Source organism: Schistocerca americana, chromosome 3 (assembly GCF_021461395.2).
Source record: "Schistocerca americana isolate TAMUIC-IGC-003095 chromosome 3, iqSchAmer2.1, whole genome shotgun sequence".
Classification (NCBI taxonomy): Eukaryota; Metazoa; Arthropoda; class Insecta; order Orthoptera; family Acrididae; genus Schistocerca; species Schistocerca americana.
Genome location: NC_060121.1, coordinates 231,365,106 through 231,384,417, shown reverse-complemented (window position 1 = coordinate 231,384,417; position 19,312 = coordinate 231,365,106). Strand labels below are relative to the sequence as shown.

General features: G+C 37.9%; 1 protein-coding gene across 1 annotated transcript in view; it reads right to left on the bottom strand.

Annotated features, from left to right (window-relative positions):
* Nucleotides 1-16,698, bottom strand: part of LOC124605625 (C2 domain-containing protein 3-like) — a 63,055-nt gene extending 46,357 nt beyond the window's left edge. Inside the window, exons 1-4 of the mRNA XM_047137439.1 lie at nucleotides 16,389-16,698; nucleotides 15,563-16,302; nucleotides 648-778; nucleotides 236-326 (exon numbers count right to left, since the gene is read on the bottom strand). Of these exons, the coding sequence (XP_046993395.1) occupies nucleotides 236-326; nucleotides 648-778; nucleotides 15,563-16,302; nucleotides 16,389-16,567 (1,141 nt within the window). The 5' untranslated portion in view covers nucleotides 16,568-16,698. The remainder of the gene's footprint in view (nucleotides 1-235; nucleotides 327-647; nucleotides 779-15,562; nucleotides 16,303-16,388) is intronic.
* Nucleotides 16,699-19,312: the final 2,614 nt, after the last annotated feature.

Sequence of the window (19,312 nt, the reverse complement as noted above, 5' to 3'; positions counted from 1 at the left end):
TAAAGTTTGACTGGTTAAGTACCCCATTACTACACTGGTGGAAGACAAACATAGAGTTTTATTTCTCACATAGCATACTCATCCTTCAATCTCCTGAACACCAATGTGAGAATTCCATTGGAGATAGTTTGCCACCACTCTAGACCATCCAATAGAACATGAATATATGCCCATTACATATGTAATCCTGTTGTAACAAAAGTCAAAATATCGTACTCACTTGAAATCAACTTACATTTATTGTTTTCAGAAGGGACACTTGACTGACTATCCTGTTGCTCGCTACGGGATATTCCATCAAATGGGATCACTTCTTTTTCTCTGACCTGTAAAACCATACAGCAGTTAAATGTAACTGTTTGAAGTACTATCAAAATAGTACCTAAACATGCATAATCATTCTTGTATTAAATTACATTCATAGAACATAAGCTGCTAGAAATAGACACATATTAGGGGACTTCACAAGCAAATGTAAAGCCGAGCAATAGATAAGCCACAGGTAGGCAGTTTTAACAGAAAAATAACCTAATAGTTAATTTTATTTTAAAACAAGACAGCCAATGTTATTTTCCTATTTCAATAACTTAACAGGTGAGTTATGTTGAAATTACTACGTTCTTAACACACATCACTATGAAACTTACACGTTTTATTTTGACAAAACTGTCATCCATTTTGTCTGTATTTTCCATTAATTTAAGTCGATCAGGCATTGGTGCCGCCAGACTCCGCAAAGCCTCGTGACTGTCCTTACTTTCTGAACCAATCTTTTTACCTGCAGTGAGACAGGATTATAATTATCAATAAATGTTATACATAAATTACTTACAAGGTACAAGATATCATGTGCTTTAAGAATTAGATACAAACCAAAATCAATTTTCGATTAATTCTCAAAAATGTTTTCTTATTTATGTACAACACAATTTGAGGCAATATTAAATTAATTTTATTATTATAAAATTAATGTTAAGTTTTTACATAGCATTATCTACAGCAACAGCCATTGTCCATAAGCCACCATACAGTGTATGGTGGGGAGTGCCTTGTACCACTGTTACTCATTTTCTTTACCATTCCACTCACAAATGGATCAAGGGAAAAGCGATAGTCTATCTGCTTCTATACAAGACCTGATTCTGTTATGTTGTCTATGCAGTTATGTGAGATTTATGTTGGTGGCAACGGGATGTTTCTGTCAGTCACAGTTACACTTTATTTATAGCAACTAAATTTTAATCAACCATATACCAGTGGTGCACAGCAACCCTCGAGTATTCAAATGTAAAGGAGGGAAACAGTCAGTCACAGAGTCCGTAATTTTTTGCAGATCTGGATTTTGACTATAACACAGTCATCACTGGTGCTAAACTAAAAACTGAAAGAATCGAAACAGGTACAAAATGCTGTTTCATAAAAATAACATCTTCCCTCCAGAGGTTCCGATGTGAATTGACAGAACATTTTTTAATACTTGCACATTGATCCAGTCCAATGGCAAAAAATTGCTACATTCAGCTTAGATGAATTTACAACCTCAGATACTGTAAATCTAATACATGTGTGTGTGAGCTGAGTTCATATGCGCAAGCGCGTGCGCGTGTGTGTGTGTGTGTGTGTGTGTGTGTGTGTGTGTGTGTGTGTGTCGTCTATTTTTGACAAAGGCCTTACATGCCAAAAGCTTTATGTGGAACAGCCTTTTTTTTGTGTCTATCTGCAACTCAGCATCTCCACTATATGGTGATTAGCAACTTTCCTTTTCATAATATTGCTAAAATACTTTAACCTAAATTAGAATGCGAGTCTAAGTTTTGAGCTTATATTACATCCAGGACAACACCATTACAACTCTATTCAGTGTGCAGCCTATTTCACTCTGACTACAAATAAACTAAACAGACTATAAGAGATGGGAGTAATCAAATTAGTGACCACAAGCAATTGGGCAAAACCAATTGCCATTCATACAAGCAGATAATTATTGGTGGTCATGATAACATGCGGCAGTTGCAGAGGGACTGACATAGGACATGGTTGAAATCACAGATGGACTTATCTATATGGAATAAGAGGTACTGGTGCACTTATTGGAATATGATGTGCTATGTGAATGCAGATGCTTATGCTGGTGTCTGTGAGAAATACAATTAAAGGAACTGATCTTTTCGAGCTACGAGTCTAGATTGTCACGCACAGGACACAAAGCCTAGGATGGAACAGCTCCCTGTGACTCTCTCCCAGTGCTCTACACCTTTTCCTTGGCCTCTAAACTGCAAGGAGCTGCAGTTGAAGCTCATATCTCTCCTGGACTTGCATATGACGTGTTACAGTCATAAAAAGTCTCCTCCTCCTTGTAGAAGGTCATGTGGGATTTGAAGGGTGAGAAAGAAACAGCAGACTTAAATGTTCTTGCAGTATAATGTCATGTTCTGTACTGGAGCTTTTTCCATGTGAATTCCTTGGTGTCCTGTGAGCACCTTGCACGACTGCCTCCACCGCTCCACCTTCCCTCCCCATTTACTGGCTTGATTCCTTCTTTAGTTCTCCCACAGTTTGTATGAAAGACAATAAGTGCACAGTAACTATTTTTTTCTCCTTGAATAGTCACTTCTGCATTTACCATGTCCAATTTTGAATTTATCTGTTTTGGTCCACAGACAATAAGGAGGCTTAATATTAACTGCTTTCTTACACACATTCTTAGAGCAGTTAAATATGAACACCATCAAATGGGATGTAATAGAATAATCAGAAGTCTGTCATAAAAATGAAAACCAAGCATTATTGATATCATGACAAGACTCATAGAGCAGGAAGGAAATTCAGATGTAGGCTTTGTTGTAAACCAGAAAATTAAAAATCATTTTAAAGGCACTGAAGAAATCTCAAACAGAGTAACAAGATTTGTTTTAAAAATAAACAAAAGACGCCCGCACGTAAATTACTCTAATGATTTTACAGAACAGAAGATTTCTTCAAAGAGTTATCAGAGCTTATATCGACAATATATCCTGCTATAAGTAGTTATTGTAGGGGACAGAATGCAAAAGGAAGTTAAGCTACAGTTGGAAATTTTGGATAAGATACCACTAATGATAATGGTCCTAGGTTTATACAATATTCCTCCAGAAAACAAACAAAAAATGAACTTGTGAAAAGAAAGATGGAATTGAAATGGAACTGTCTGTATTTTATCCAATAGTACAGAAATTGCACAGATGTGAGTCATAAACTACTTTAGAATGTCTAGTGATCAAAGATGATAGGCTATGAGCACTTGACATTTTAAAGTTGTTTAGGATCAGAGTAAAAACAGATACAAAGCTAGAATGAAACAAACCTATCAGGCAATAAGACAAAAATGCAGAGTAGATGAATTTACATGAGATAGACACACAGATGAAATAATACTTATTAAAACAGTCTGGGCTACTGTATTGCGGTCAAATCAATTTCTTGGAGGAAGCCAATGTTTCATTCACATCTGTGAAAGACATCTTCATTAGACTGTAGCTTCTATGAAAGTCTGATTCACACCCTAGCTTAGTACTCAGTAGCCAGAGTGTGTTACAGTTGCAAACAGCCTCTCTGCTCCTGCTTGCAGGACCATGTACAATCTAACATTCTTGCTTGCTGTCAAACATGATAGCGTCACAGAAGCTACAGTCCCATTTCAAGATATCCTTCACAGATAGGAATGAAACATTTGAGCTTTCCACAACACTGATTCAACCACAGCACAAAAGCCAGGAATATTATAATAAGTATGACATTTTTAGTGCTGAAAGATTATATTTTACATATATGGAACATGTAATCACTTAACAAAGCTACTAATGCAAACAGCAAAACATAGCAGACAGAAAGACATAATGAGAAAATAAACTGTCAATGAACAAGGCAACTGTTAAAGTGGACGAGTTGCACACAAATGATAGCATAGACATGATAGAATATATTGAACTAGTTGAAAATGTCTCTGAGAAGATGTGGGAAGCGACGAAAACTGTCTCTTAGGAACAACTGGAAATTATAAGAGTGTGAGGAAAATAAAGCAGATACTTATGTTAGGTGCATAACAAATTTCATCAACATATTTCCAGTCTTGTTTATGTGGTTCTTACCACTCAATACCTCAACTTTGTGAATTATTATCTTTACACCTACCGTTATTTATATCCATCAATGACTTTTCATAACAATATAAGTACTCTGGACACAAATTGCTCATTTAGGAAGCTATAACACTAACTGTTTGTAACACTTTGCATAACTTTCATAATAGCCTCAATTCATCGAGAAAAATTCAATAAGTTTCTTCAGGTAAGCCACATTTGCCTGAAGCCAGTCATTAATCATTAGATTCCACAGTTTCCAAACCGCTGTTCTAAATAGTTTCAGGCATGTTCTATGGGACTCAGAGGAGTTAATTTAACAGGCCAGACAAAATGCTGTTGTTTGCCCGAGTGTTCATGGAACCAAGAATGTATGTTGCCACCAAATTGAAGACATAGAAGAAAAGGTAGTACTTGGTAATCAAGTATGTTAAAATAAACATCCCACTTCATGTTTATAGTAATCTGAAAGACAAGCACTAAGTCATGGTATAAAAAACACCACCAAAACATCACAAGCCCAACCGCTGACTGGGTTAACCGCAGTTTGCGGTACCACCTATCTGCTTAGATATATGACGCAACTGTGTCGTGCCATGCCATGGTAGTGCCAAATATTTAAAATGGATCAGGTTTTCAGAGTGTGTGCCAGAATACGCAGTAGCACTCCCTGATGTGGGATGTTTGTTTTTCTAAACTTTTTGCAAGTGATGTTAGTGATTCACTGTACTCCATGACTGCAGTTTGTGAAAATAATATTTGAAGAGTTTGTGATGGTTTGTTAGTGAGTTATTTTCATGTTTCCAGCAATAGGCAGTTTTTGGACTTTTAATTATTAGTGCAGTGTGTTGATTATGGCTGGAGATATTACTTTATGCTTCATTTTTTGTTAGTTATGATATGACAATAAAGTTCATAAGTCCCTGCATGCCACAATGGTGGATGACATGTTAACCCTGATCAAATTCCTAAAGTTGCTCAGTTTAATTGCCGAATATGTGAAATGTTACATTTGTGGAGAAGGTATGAGATTGACCAAAGTTGCTGTATTTTAGTCCAGGGGCCAGTATATGTATCATTGTCAGCGCGCCAACATGTGGTGCACTATCTGGATGGGTTACTGGTTTGAGAAGTCTAGGCTGGCCATTCAAGAGACTTTGTTGGTGACATATTATTTTTTGCTATTGCTAGATTCATGGTTGCTAAGTATGGTCTTATTATTTATTGTAGTATGTACGATATGTGTGTTTGCACACATAATTCCATGTTTCTCGACTACTGAAAACTGAAGTTAACGCAATTTTTTTAATATTTTTTGGGCTGTGTTGTTAGTTGTTGGTAATTATGTTGGACTTTGGTTGCTTGGTCTCACAGAGTCTGTTTTATCTACTTTGGTAACATTAGGTTTTCAACAGTTTTGGTTTTGTGGTACCACAAACTTCAAACTTCATATTCACTGTAAAGATCAAGTGAAGTGTTACATACAGGATGTCTCACAGTGTGTGGCGTTTTGGTACTGCAGAGTTTATTGATACTGTGGATTTCATTAAAGCTATAGAGGTCAAGTAAAATTTCTATTCAATGTTTTGGAGCTATTTGTAGGTTCATGGTATGATAGACATCATTTGAGCTATACAGGTCAAGGTAAATTTCTGATACCTTGTTTTTTTTAAAAAAAATATATATTTTATTGCTAAGGATTTTGTTTGCTTGATTTTTGCATTAGTAGGCCTATGTGTTTTGGTGTGGCTTCATTGCTATAATTGTCATATTTTTCATTTCTCCCCACCCAAAAACCCCCATTGTCACAGTTGTCCCATTTAGTTTCATTGTAAACCTGATGCACAAATTCATAGTGTTTTTCCATAAGTTTAATAAACACAGTACACAAACATAACAGAGACTTTAATCATCAATAATATATTCTCCATCACTATTTACAACAATCTGCCAACACTGGGGCAACTTTTCAGTTGCGCAACTGTAGAAATAATGTGGTTTTGAGGTGAAGAACTCGTCGAGTCATGTTCGGATGGCATTTTCATCTGGAAAGGAAGTTCCTGTAACATTGTTTAGTAGAGTGTGGAAAAGTTGAAAATCTGAGGACCCAAGATCAGTTGAATAAGGTAGGTGTGGAATGACTTCCAAACCCAACTCCTGAATAGTGTGTTTTGTCAGAGTGCAGACAGGCCTTATCGTGAGTAGCATCACTTGATGCAGCCTTCCTGGTCATTGTTCTTGGACTGCATCTGCAGGATGTCTCAGTAGTTGACAATAAATGTCAGCAGTGACAGTTACAGCTTGGGGAAGCAACATCGCTGTTCCACCACATTCACGACATTGTCTTTTGCAGATGTGCGCAGGTCTTTATATGGGAAGTTGCTGCTTTGTTTGGGCACAATGGCACAACCATTTCTTCTCCCCTCGCATAATGACGCCATTTCTCATCTCCTGTAACAATACAGAATAGGAATAGTTGGTGTTGTTCACGGGCAATTGATGACCAGCAAGCAGAGAATATGGCCATCTGGTGATTTTTGTGATTTTGGCTTAGAGTATGCGGTGCCCATACATCCAATTTTTGGCTCCCTCCGTCAGAGGTTCAAGTCCTCCCTCAGGGGTGTGTGTGTGTGTGTGTGTGTGTGTGTGTGTGTGTGTGTGTGTGTGTGTGTGTTTGCGCGCGCGCGCGCGTTTTGTCCTTAGCGTAAGTTGGTTTAAGTAGGTGTAAGCTTAGGAACCATTAACCTAAGCAGTTTGGTTCCTTAAGGCCTTACCACAAATTTCCAAAATTTTCCAATTTTTTAATCTTCCCCACTGAATGCAAATGTCCCACCATGGCAGAATGATCACAGCTGATCACATCTGCGAGTTCTCCAATACAATGACCCAGATCATTGTAGATAAATGTGTTTAAATGACCTCCTTCACACCCCGAAGGTCTTCCTGTTTGTGGAGAGTCACTAACGTCAAAATGCCCCTTCTTAAAACAAGAAAACCATTTCCTTGCCATGCTTCGTCCAATGGCATTGTCCCCAGACATGGCGCAAATGTTTCTGGCTGCTGTTACCCCTCTACTGAACTCAAACAGAAGAATATGTCAGAAATGTTTCAGTTTCTCAACTTTGCACTCCATTTTCTAGCGCCCACAGCCCCACTCACTATCTCCAAATCATGAAATGACAGTACATAAACTCAAATAGCAACAGTGAGCTACAAATAAAAAATGACACTCAATAAACAAACCAAAAGGAACCAGCATGCCACACTGCCAAGCAAAAACACTATGAACTCATACAACGACCTAATGTTTGTGCCTGTTCGCACGTGTAATGTGAGACGTCATGTTTGCCAATGCAGCATATGCTTCAAATACGGGAGTCCACCGTGCTGATGATGACGTGGATCAAAGCTCATGAGAGGTACCACAATCTTCAGTTTTGCCCTCTGGTCCTCCACAAACTGCAGTTTAAGTGCCTCATTGGACAATCAGTACACTGGACACCTTGCATCCTTGGACAAGAGGCAAAATCCCAATGCATACAACCACACTGAATGCCTCCAGTCCGCTACAGTCCAGTTTCTGTGTTGTTTGGCCCACTGAAGCTGTGCAGCTTCACATGCTGCAGTGAGCAATGGCATCTTGTTTAAGTAACCACTCCAAATGTCCCACACATGCAATTCTCTTCACAATGTTCACTCCAAAACAGCTTGAAACGGACATGCATGCACTGAAAGCAGCAACTTGTGTCATGTTTGAAACTAAATGTCATTGACAAGGCATGACACTTATCCTCGGGCCCTGTCACTTAGAACTGTTTTAGGACAGCTGTTCTTATGTTTATGCCATGTTACACAGCTGTAAGTGGACCACAGCTTTTAAATACATTGTGCAGTTAATTTTGATACACCAACAAATTGGGCAACTTCACCCATAGTGTAGTCATGGGCACGTCCAAATATGATAGTTCCTTTTTGCCATTCTATCACATCTCCACATCGAACCATCTTCAATATCACATTACCAAATGGCACATACACATCTGTGGTAAAGAATCATACAGTACCAGTACTGCACATCTACAGTGCACCATTGTGCTGAAGTGTGCTCTTTCAAGGAGTGACTAAGAGTTTGTTCTTGAGCTTACATCAAAATGAGTCATTTTCAGGCTGTGAATGTAATGACAGAACAGAGCAATGATAATGAATTACCATTTTGCCTGGAATGCATACATTCTGAAATATTTTCATTCAATTTCAATAATTCAATTCCAACAGGCCATGAAATGAAGCTTTGATTCAATGTATCTCACATGTAAACCTACCCAAAGGATACACTTCGATATGGATCAGCTTTGAATATGTTGTAGTATAGAGCAAAATAAGTTACACATATTTTTTTATACGTACTCATACAACTCTGTTAAGCAAGTCAAACACCCGCTTGAAAAAAATGATGATGTTACAATGGCACACACAAATTTGTCGAAAAAGTTATTTTTTTCGGAACCCTCTCTGCCCCACTGTTCTGATTTTCATTCCTGACATCAAACTAACAGCAAAACATATAACATCGTTAATACCAAATTCAATTATACATGATGAGGTCAAACAATGGAAAGTCCTGGATGGAATAATTACAATACTATGAAAAGAATGGTTGCTGCTCACCACATAGTGGAGATGCTGAGTCGCAGATAGCAGCAACAAAAAGACTGTCAAACAAAGCCTTTGGCCAAGAAGGCCTTCATCAGAATTAGACAACACACAAGCAGCTAGACACTGTCATCATGTGTGTGTGATTTGTGTTTCGGTGTGTGTGTGTGTGTGTGTGTGTGTGTGTGTGTGTGTGTGTGTGTGTCTATATCTTATGTTGTATTTGTGTTCCCATTTTACATTTGGTGTAATTATTTTTCCCACGTTGTAATTTTTTTCAGTTTTAATTATGTTACATTTAAAATAGTTTATACACTATTAAATAGTTTATACACTATTATTGTAAGTTTCTTGTAAATCCGTACAATAATGAGGAAGTGCAGGATTTTTCAGGCCAAAAAATGCTGAATTCACCTTGATTTTATGCACAATGCACAATTCCAATTTCATGACAGGAGAGGGAAGGAAGAGACAATTCCCCGTTTCCTTCGGCCGACCAACCTTACCCAAACACACAGGTAGCGGAATATGAGGGAAATGCTGTGTACTGGAATGCCTGCTTTGCACCACTTATTGTGATGTTCACATGCCTAGTGTTGGACACACACTACATTTTTCTTGGTTCATGTCTTCAAAAAACACACAAACAGCAAAAATGTCAATGAACCCAAAAAATATATTGCATTTACAAAAACAAGTTTGATCAGCCACAATATAATGTGGACACTATGATCACTACTGAAGAAATTACTTTTGCATCACAGCTAGAAGATTTGATTAAAGATGTTACTAATAATGACATATTTGTGGAATGTCAGATTACTTTAATGTTTGAAGATGCTAGTGCAATTTCAGATCATATTCTCATTGAAGAACATTATGAAGAAATGTTACAAGATGATAAAGAAAAGCAGAATGTGACATAGACATTGAGTAAAATCAACAGGCTGTTACATTTTGACACACTGGTAAGAATGAATTTGAAACTGTAAAACATAGATACAGAGAGGTCACAAAAAAAGAAGCTCTGTATAAATTGGTTGGAACCACAAATTGCTGCAGGTGGAACAAGAAATGAAAATTTGTTAGGTATTTCCAAGTATGTGTAAGATAAATTTCAAATTACAGTTGACAATTGAGTACCGATACACGTTCTGGATATAATGAGGTGGGCTTTACAAGAGAGGGATGAATATAATTTATCATGTTTGTTCCAGGCTTCCTCAAAATGGATACATAATTTTAAGGTAGGACAAGGAAAATCAATAAATTTGTCACTCAAGTGCAATTTGTGAATGAAGAAGAACTGAGGGGAAAAGCTTGTGAAATTGTGGATACTGTGAAACTGAAAATTTTATTGATTGGAGAGGCCAGTATGTATTATTCTGACCAATCAGATTTTAATTTGGAAATGCATGGAGGACAAATATCAAAAATTGAAAATTCTAACAAAATCGCTAAATGCCCTAACACAGTCATACAATACAGGCAATTACACCTGCAAGTGGAAATTTGATATCCCCCTTGCTCACAGTTTTGAAATTAAAAGATGGTAAGTTCAGACCAAAAGCTAAAAAAAACTTATACAAAGCAGGTAATATCCTTGTGTTCACTTCTACATCTCGTAAACTGATATCAGAACTCACAAGGAAATGGTTCAAACATGCTTATATACCTAATGTGAATGAAAATCTGTCTTATTTTTTGATTCATGGAGAAGGAATAAATATTTAAAGTCTTTGATAAATACAGGAACCAGATAAATATTTTAACAGTTCCTGTCAGAATGACCAGTATGATTCAGCCATATTCATTTCGCCATGGAAAAATTTCTTCAAACATTTTTCAGATGTACTTATAGCGTGTAATTACGCTATTAAATTGTATTTAAAAAATAATATTTTAAAAATTCAATCCTTCATTTACAATCAGTTTTCTTCACACTAATCCATTAACCTTTTCAAATACGTGTAGTTACAATGAACAGAAGCCATCTAAATGAGACACACGTGCTCACTTTTGCTTAAAAACTGTGATCCTGTTTGAGACTCCTTTCATGAAACTGTAATTGTCTGATACATCTGCCGCAAACAATCAAAGTGGATTCAGCAGTTTTTTGCCTGAATAATTCTGTGCTTTCTTGTTATTGTATAGATTTACAATACTATTACAATAGCAATGTGCAAACAATTTCACACATAACTGAATCTGAAAAGGTTACAACTTTGGAAAAAAAGAAACACAAATACACCATATATATATAAAAGATGATGTGACTTACCAAAAGAAAGCGCTGGCAGGTCGATAGAAATTCAAGCTTTCACAACCAACGGTTGCTTCGTCAGGAAAGAGGGAAGGAGAGGGAAAGACGAAAGGATGTGGGTTTTAAGGGAGAGGGTAAGGAGTCATTCCAATCCCGGGAGCGGAAAGACTTACCTTAGGGGGGAAAAAGGACAGGTATACACTCGCACACACACCCATATCCCCCCCTGGGGGAGTGTTTCACCCCCTTAATGGCTGTATGGGCACATAAAAAATCTCTCTCTCTTATTTTGCTTTACACTACAATATATTCAAAGCTGATCAAACCTGAGGTGTAGGTTTTCTTGTTAGTATAATGAAAGATGTATGTGAATACAACAGCTTTGATTAAACTTCATTAGGATAAAGGGAAGTTGCAAAATCAAACAGAAGCCAGGTGCCACAAAGAGATTTCATGTTATCAATTCTTTTCATTAGTGCTACAGGAAGTTTTCAGTTCCACAAACTGGGAATGTAAAGGCTGAGTGATATATTAATGGAATGCATCTGAAAACACACACACACAAACAAACACAAGTACATTGGGTCTAAGCACTATGGGACTTAACATCTGAGGTCATCAGTCCCCTAGACTTAGAACTACTTAAACCTAACTAACCTAAGGACATCGCACACATCCATGCCCGAGGCAGGATTCGAACCTGCAACCGTAGCAGCCGCGTGGTTCCGAACTGAAGCGCCTAGTACCGCTCGGTCACAACGGCCGGCAAACACAAGTACCACAGCTAAACTGTGCTGAGTGAACATCCCTATTCAATGAATGGTCTCACTTATTTCTAAATTTTTTACATTCTAGTAAGACTCAAAATATGTACATAATCAAAACACTGAAATGATAATTTTACAAATTAGGAAGGAACTACAAAACCAGCTGATGAGTCTTTGTATATGGGGCAAGAAAACAGCTGGATGGGCAAATAAGAAATAAATGGAAAAGTAAAAATAGTCTACATAGCTTTTGGTAAACTACCGACAGTTTTCAAAATGAAGGTTCCAATGTAAGAACAGAAAGGGACTGTTTCGTGTATTACCACTTTTCACTTATGGTCAGGAGACAAGAACATTTAACGTAAAAACAATTTTTAAAAATTTATCAGTGAACAGGTTGGAGTGAAAGACAATTGTGACGGCAGTGAATGAAAATGAAGTGGAGACGAAAACATGTAATCAAACAAATGGTGGAAGAAAGACAATGTAAGCTCTTTACCGAATTTCAAGAAATAAGAAAAGATGAATACAGCAACCTAATGGAAGATGGGTAGATGACATTAGAAAATGTGAAAATGTGCAGGAGCAGCATGAGTGCATATTGCTGAAGGTCTTAATACGTGGAAAATGAGAGAAGGCTCTGAGCACTATGGGACTTAACTGCTGAGGTCATCAGTCCCCTAGAACTTAGAACTACTTAAACCTAACTAACCTAAGGACATCACACACATCCATGCCCGAGGCAGGATTCAAACCTGCGACCATAGCGGTCGCGCGGTTCCAGACTGTAGCACCTAGAACCGCTCGGAAATGAGAGAAGGACTTTATCCAAAAATTGATGTCAATTGGCTATCGATTACAATGAAGAGGCATACACTTGCTAGAACAGATGTAAATGATGCTTTCTGCTGCCTTTTTGTGTTGCAGAGACTTTGAAAACTTGTTTTCAGGGGTGAGAAAATGATGACTTCAACTGTATGCCTTCAGGTGCTGAAGACAAAAACCTTAAGGCTCCGAATTCTCTTTTCAACTAAGCAGAGTAAGTCACAAAGGGATCAATCAATTTGTGATTGTTATGTACAGATATTAACTATATTTCCCAATTATCTTCTACAGTAAAAGCTAGACAAAGTGAGGTCAGTGAAATGATGCGACACTGGAGGCGATTTGGATGGCAATAGTTCATATCACCATCACAGTCATATGTGACTGACAGTATTTTCCTGCCAGGCTACATCAGACAGACGCAGGTGATACCCTTCACCCTCTGGCATTCCAGGACCATTTGGATTTTTACACTGAGACTTGCGGACACTGTTGAAAGAAGCAGATTTGTGGGAATTCACACTTCTTGCAACCTTGAAACAGTAACTATAAGTAATGGAATACAACAGACATATGCAGCTAGTATGGTATTATTGTATCATTACATGGCCTCATTGGCTGTATGCAACTGACAGCATGGCAGACACCTATTGTCTAAGTTTGAAGCTGATTCATCACTGGGCAGAGCCAATAATGCTAAGGTGATCATAGCCCGCATTCTATAAAAATCTGAATTTAATTTGTTTGGACTATTTCGGAAAACATCATCAGTAATTCTCCTGTCCAACTGACAGTTAGTCTTTGAAGTATAAACAAAATATTAAAAAAAATTGTTATTTGCAAAGTATGCATACCAACAAAAGCTTTGCATCACCCCTTTATTTCAAAATTCATGGCACAGAAAAAAAAAAATTGACTCCAAGACATGCATATACATTCATCTGCAACTTGTCCAGATCACCAAAAAAATAAACATTCCTGTAATGACAAAATCATCTGTTACCCCCCCCCCCCCCCCCTCCACAGCAGGTGCTGGAGATCATAAAGCCAGCCCGGGCCCAAATTGTTCCATTCTTCAACGGCCATTCTCTGTAGGACACACAGAGCACATGATCACTGTTAGTGTCCACAAACAGCTTGATTCAATCAATCCTACACACATTTGAGAGCGTTCATGTCCAGGCAACAGGCAGGCCACAACATTCCGATCTCCCTAGCATGCTGAAGGAATGTGTTTATGAGAATGCCATGATAAGAATGTGAGTTATCAGCCATCAATATGAAACTGTCACCAAAATGTTGGTGATACGGTCCCACTACTGGCTGCAGTATATCATCCCTGTACCGTAGAGTAATGAGATTGCCCTCAATGGCCACGAGAGGTGTATGTTGGCTCGAACATCCCACGACAGGACTCCACCAGTACTTTGTCGCCCAAGTGGGGCACAGTGTTGAAGGCGTTCAATATCACTGTGTTGTCTCCAAATAAATTGTCTGTGATTACCAGGATACAAACAGATCTGAGTTTCACCTGAAAACACACCCAATGCCAACCCTGGGGCGTCCATTCTGCATGACTCCTTGCTCATCTGTAATTAGTCCATGGCGTTGTAGTGTATGACATGCTGCTTGCCTTAGCCATCTGGAAAGGAGATTCGCATCATGCAATGATCTGACAGTTTGATGCGGTACATGACATCACATAGCCTCTTCGAACCCTGAATTCAGTTCTACAGCACTCAGTCCACGGTGCCTTTGGCTGAAATGTCGAATATCTCCATCACCCTCTGCACTGGTTGAACCTGGATGGGTTGTGTATTGTAATTTCTCAACACTACCCATCAATTGGAATTGACTACATCTCTTTGACTTTGATGCACACGTTGAGCAAGTTCCCTGGCTGGCAAGCCTTCTGTGCACAATGTGATGATGTGGACCCGCTTATTCATTGTGAATGTCCTTCATCTGATGACAGATGTTCACTTTATTGCGCCGCAGATGTCTAATGGTTCCCTACTGGTGCTTTACTTTCAATTTAAATACTGCAATCCATTACAGTGTAGCATTCTATCCTTATGTAGGGCTCATGGTGACTGCATATGTTTACAAACAGTATCAGGGCTGACCTTCCGATTGGTGCAGGAACAGTCACAACAGCAACGCACTTGCTTGGGATATAGATGTGATGTAACACTTTTGATGATGTGTGTACATTTCGTATATGCGGTGTGTATGTCAGTTTCTTCCTTTCTTGCACATTATAGGCTGAGACCACACAGACAAAAGCTTCAGGAGAGGCCAGAGTCAGATCACAATATAACATCACCTTCAGTGTCTGTATATTCAGCTCAATTTGACATGAAGGATGTGACGAGCATTTGTCTGACATGGCCTACAGGAAAATACTGGTTTGTCACATATAACTGATGTGGCACTCTCAGTGGTTAGAAGATTGTCCTCGGGAGACTCACTCTCAATATGAGTAACACGGCTGTCAACAAGTTAAATTATGACAAGAAAATAAGTTTTTGAAACTTATGCCCTACCACAATGTCAAAGGCACAGTTTTACATGCAACGTGTGTTCTGCTACACATACTGAAGTCCAGTTGGTTGAATTATCATTGTAAAATATGATGTATCAACAAGTAAACTACTACCACCATAGTTCACTTTGTTTGGCTGTGTATGTTTGCCAGTGTCCCATTTGATCCATGGGGGCAAGGACAGGGGAACAATGTCAGATTATGGAGGATACATTTTTATCAGTCAATAACTGTTCCAGTGAACTCCAGATTTCGGGAACATGTGCAATAATTTTTCAGGCAATTGTGTGTGAAGTTAGATATAAATAATGATTTATTTTCGACAGTTAAAAAAAGTATATTCAAGTACCACTGTTTTACTATCAAGATTATCAATTCGTCGCAAACTCACCTAATAGATACTCCATAACTCCTCCACTAGGGTCTACACTTACAGCAACATTTTCTCCTGACCTAAGTGCACTACGTTCTTTTACTGTGGTTTCGTTATTCGTCAAAGCACTGTTTCTCACAAGAAGATCGTTGTCTTCCAAAATAGACTTCACCATTGCGTTACGAAGTTTAACACTTTGAGTCAATACTTTCAGGAGGAGTGCATCGTTTGTGCAATTCCTTGCAGATTGCGGTGCACCATCGGATTTACAACGTGCTGTAAGATTCGTGGAGGAATGATATTGCTGACAGTGTGTGTCTTTGTTATGGTTCTCATTGCGGTCGTCACTTCGTAATATATGTTTTCGACCAGCCAGAGACGAATTACTATTAGCGTTTACTGTTTGAAATTTGATTTGTTTCCGCGTCTCGTCACCCGGACACTGCGCCTGCTTGTGGCTGAAATTCCTGGACAGGGGGTCATCATTATGCAATACGAAACACACATGTAAATCACCAACTTTACTGAGAGAATTCAAAATTGGCACATAAACTTGATAAGGGTTCTCATATATTATCTTTTTTAAATTACTGATTTTCGCTGTCCCAATTAACTCATTCAAACCTCTCTGGACAACAAACAATTCCAAATGGTCGCTATCTTCCAAGTATGTTTCGAATAAGTTAATTGGTGCTTTTATTTCGTAAATAAACGACTGGGATGTCTGGTGTCCACCTCTGTTTCTCACGTCACTGGGCCTGCAAATTGTAGGTGACAATTAATTATAATTTTTCAAAAATACTAGAGGAGTCGATAAGTACTATCACGAAACGTGTTATCTTACTTAAATACAGGTACTGTGCTGTCTCCCCACCAGCGTGCTAACACAGCAATATCACCGGGCGGCTTCTTTCTCCATAGAATGTGATCAACTTTTAATGTCAAATAACTAAACACTTCGCCTTCTACTAACGGAGGTAAAGAACCGTACGTTGAATTTTTCACAGGAAATGCGACATTCATTTCACATAAAACATGTCTATTTGCGATCCACCTTCACTGAGTGTGGCACCAAACGGAAACAAAACAATGAATTTGTAAACACTACTGACAATTACAGCCCCTCCAAACATCTTACAATATACTTTCGCAGGTACACTATTCCAATGGTCGAAAGATATTTCAGTCAAAGATGTGTTAGATGAACTTTCCGATATTCGAGGATTTCTAAGACAAAAAAGTTTCCAAAATCGATGTTTTTTATTTTTAAAAAGAAGTTGAAACATTCGCTTCATTATTTGTTTCTTTTGACAAAATACCTCATTAAACAATTTATCAAATATAGTTCATTATCTTAGTTTTTGCCCATGTACTCCAGCTGAAATTTTTCAGCTGAGAGTATTGGGTATATTATACAATTTTACAGACGGACACATGTGACATCCCTGTTCTTACTGCGTTTGTCTTCTTACATTACTTCAAGGCTTAACCCAATATATACACAAAAAATGTACAATCTAGGAGTGTAGGAATATACTTTACAGGCACTTAAAAGGTTATTATATGTAGTACTAGTAGTACTAGTAGCTTTATTCATCTGTAGATATCTTTTTACAAGGATATAGGACATGTCAAAGTATTTACAACTTTAGACCAATTTAAAATAAGCTGATTCGTATACACATATATTTACAGACTTCTAGTTAGACACAATCACTAAATTTACTCGTGGTATGCAATACTTTTTTTACAAACAACTTATTAAATAATGTAATGGCACACCGTTCACTCATATCTCACCATCAGTCACTGCACGCACTATACACAAATTGTTTCATAACACTTTACTCACTACACACACAAACACACACTGGTGATCTCTGGGCCATTTTCTGTACCACGATTTCCCATTAGCTATCCTGAAAAACTGAATCAGCATCCCCCCATAATGAGTGAGATGTTGAGCTCGGAAAGTGGAAGAGCTGTTAGTATTGTGCTATGTGCATAGCTTGGGGGTAGGTAATTCTAGAACGGAAAACAGAAGGAAAAAAACATAAAGTGAAGGTGTTATGTTAAACGTTGGATGTTTTATAATCATTATTATTGTTATTTATTTGTATAATTTTTTTATCAAACCCCTACTCTGTTTTATCCAAGTAATCCATCAGTGTATAAAATGTATTGCATAACAGGTACTTTTTAGCTGCCTTTTTAAATAAGTGTATTTTTGCAATTTCTTTAATTTATTTTCATAATTCGTTGTACAGTTTTATTCCTAGGTAAAAAATGCTGTTTCGAGTTTTATGTTTATTTTTTCTTGGTAAATGTAAGTTGAGTCTATCTCTTGTTGCATGGTCGTGGACAGAGCTGTTTGTGCAGTAATTACCAATGTTATGTGTATAACTGACTGGTAAATCTGTTCACATGGAGCAGTGTTTCGAACAGACCTAAACAGTGAGCTCTGCTAGTATTTTTGTTATTATTCTTGTGGCTCTTTTCTGGAGTTTGAAAACTGTGTTCATATTTTACGTGTTTGTTCCCCAAAAAAGAATGCCATAGCTAAGAATTGAGTGTACATATGAATAATATGTAACTAAAGGACACACACTGATGATAGGATTCTAAGGGCATAACATGCTGATGACATTCTGTTTGCAAGTACCTATGTGTGTTCACATCGCTTCAACTGAGAATCAATATTCAAAAAATGGTTCAAATGGCTCTGAGCACGATGGGACTTAACTTCTGAGGTCATCAGTCCCCTATAACTTAGAACTACTTAAACCTAACTAACCTATGGACATCACACACACACATGCCCGAGGCAGGATTCGAACCTGCGACCGTAGCAGTCGCGCGGTTCCAGACTGAAGAGCCTAGAACCCTCGACCACCGCAGCTGGCGCAATCAATATTCATTCCTAGACATTTTGCATTTGTTACAAAGTCTATAAAGCTGCCATCTACATTTAGTTTAACATTGTCATTTTTTTCTCTTCAAACTGAAATACATGACATTATTTTTCTTTATGTTCAATGTCACTTTATTGCTTATTGACCAATCATAAACTTCCTTGAGAGTTTCATTTGCTTTCTCAGCAATATGTATGTTTCGATATGTCCTTGATTGTTCTACTTTATTGACACTTTTTGTTTACTGTTTGTTAGGTATGAGCTGAACCAGTTCAGTAGGATGCATCTGAAGCCATATGACTCCAGTTCGTTGAGAAGAATCTTGTGGTCTATGATGTCAACAGCCTTGGACAAATCTAGGAAGACCCCAACAGCTTTTTATTTTCTGTCTAGAACATCTAGGGTGGAGTGTAAATACTCATATATGGCGGTTGTCACGGATTTGTTTTTTCTGAAAACGTGCTGGGCATCAGATATTATTTTGTTCTTATTAAGAAAATTTATTAGTCTTTGGTGAACTAATCTCTCCAATATAACAATATAACGATATTTACGATGTAACAGCCTAAAGCTGAGAGAAGAAGGATACAGATTATTCTCCAGGAAAATCAAAGAGGTGTCAAACCCAGCAGCAGACATCAGAAAGGGAAGATTAAAGTTTCATAGGCTCATCAGCGTGCTACCACCAACACGACTTACCAGTAGATTTCTGATTTACATACAGAGGGTCAAGTCATCAATATTATGCGTCAAACAAATCAAGCTAGACCTAAAAAGAGCACAAATCGAACCAATAGCAGCTCTAGACAGAAACATATGTTGTCTAGCGACCCGAAAAAGCAAGTTTTCTAGACAC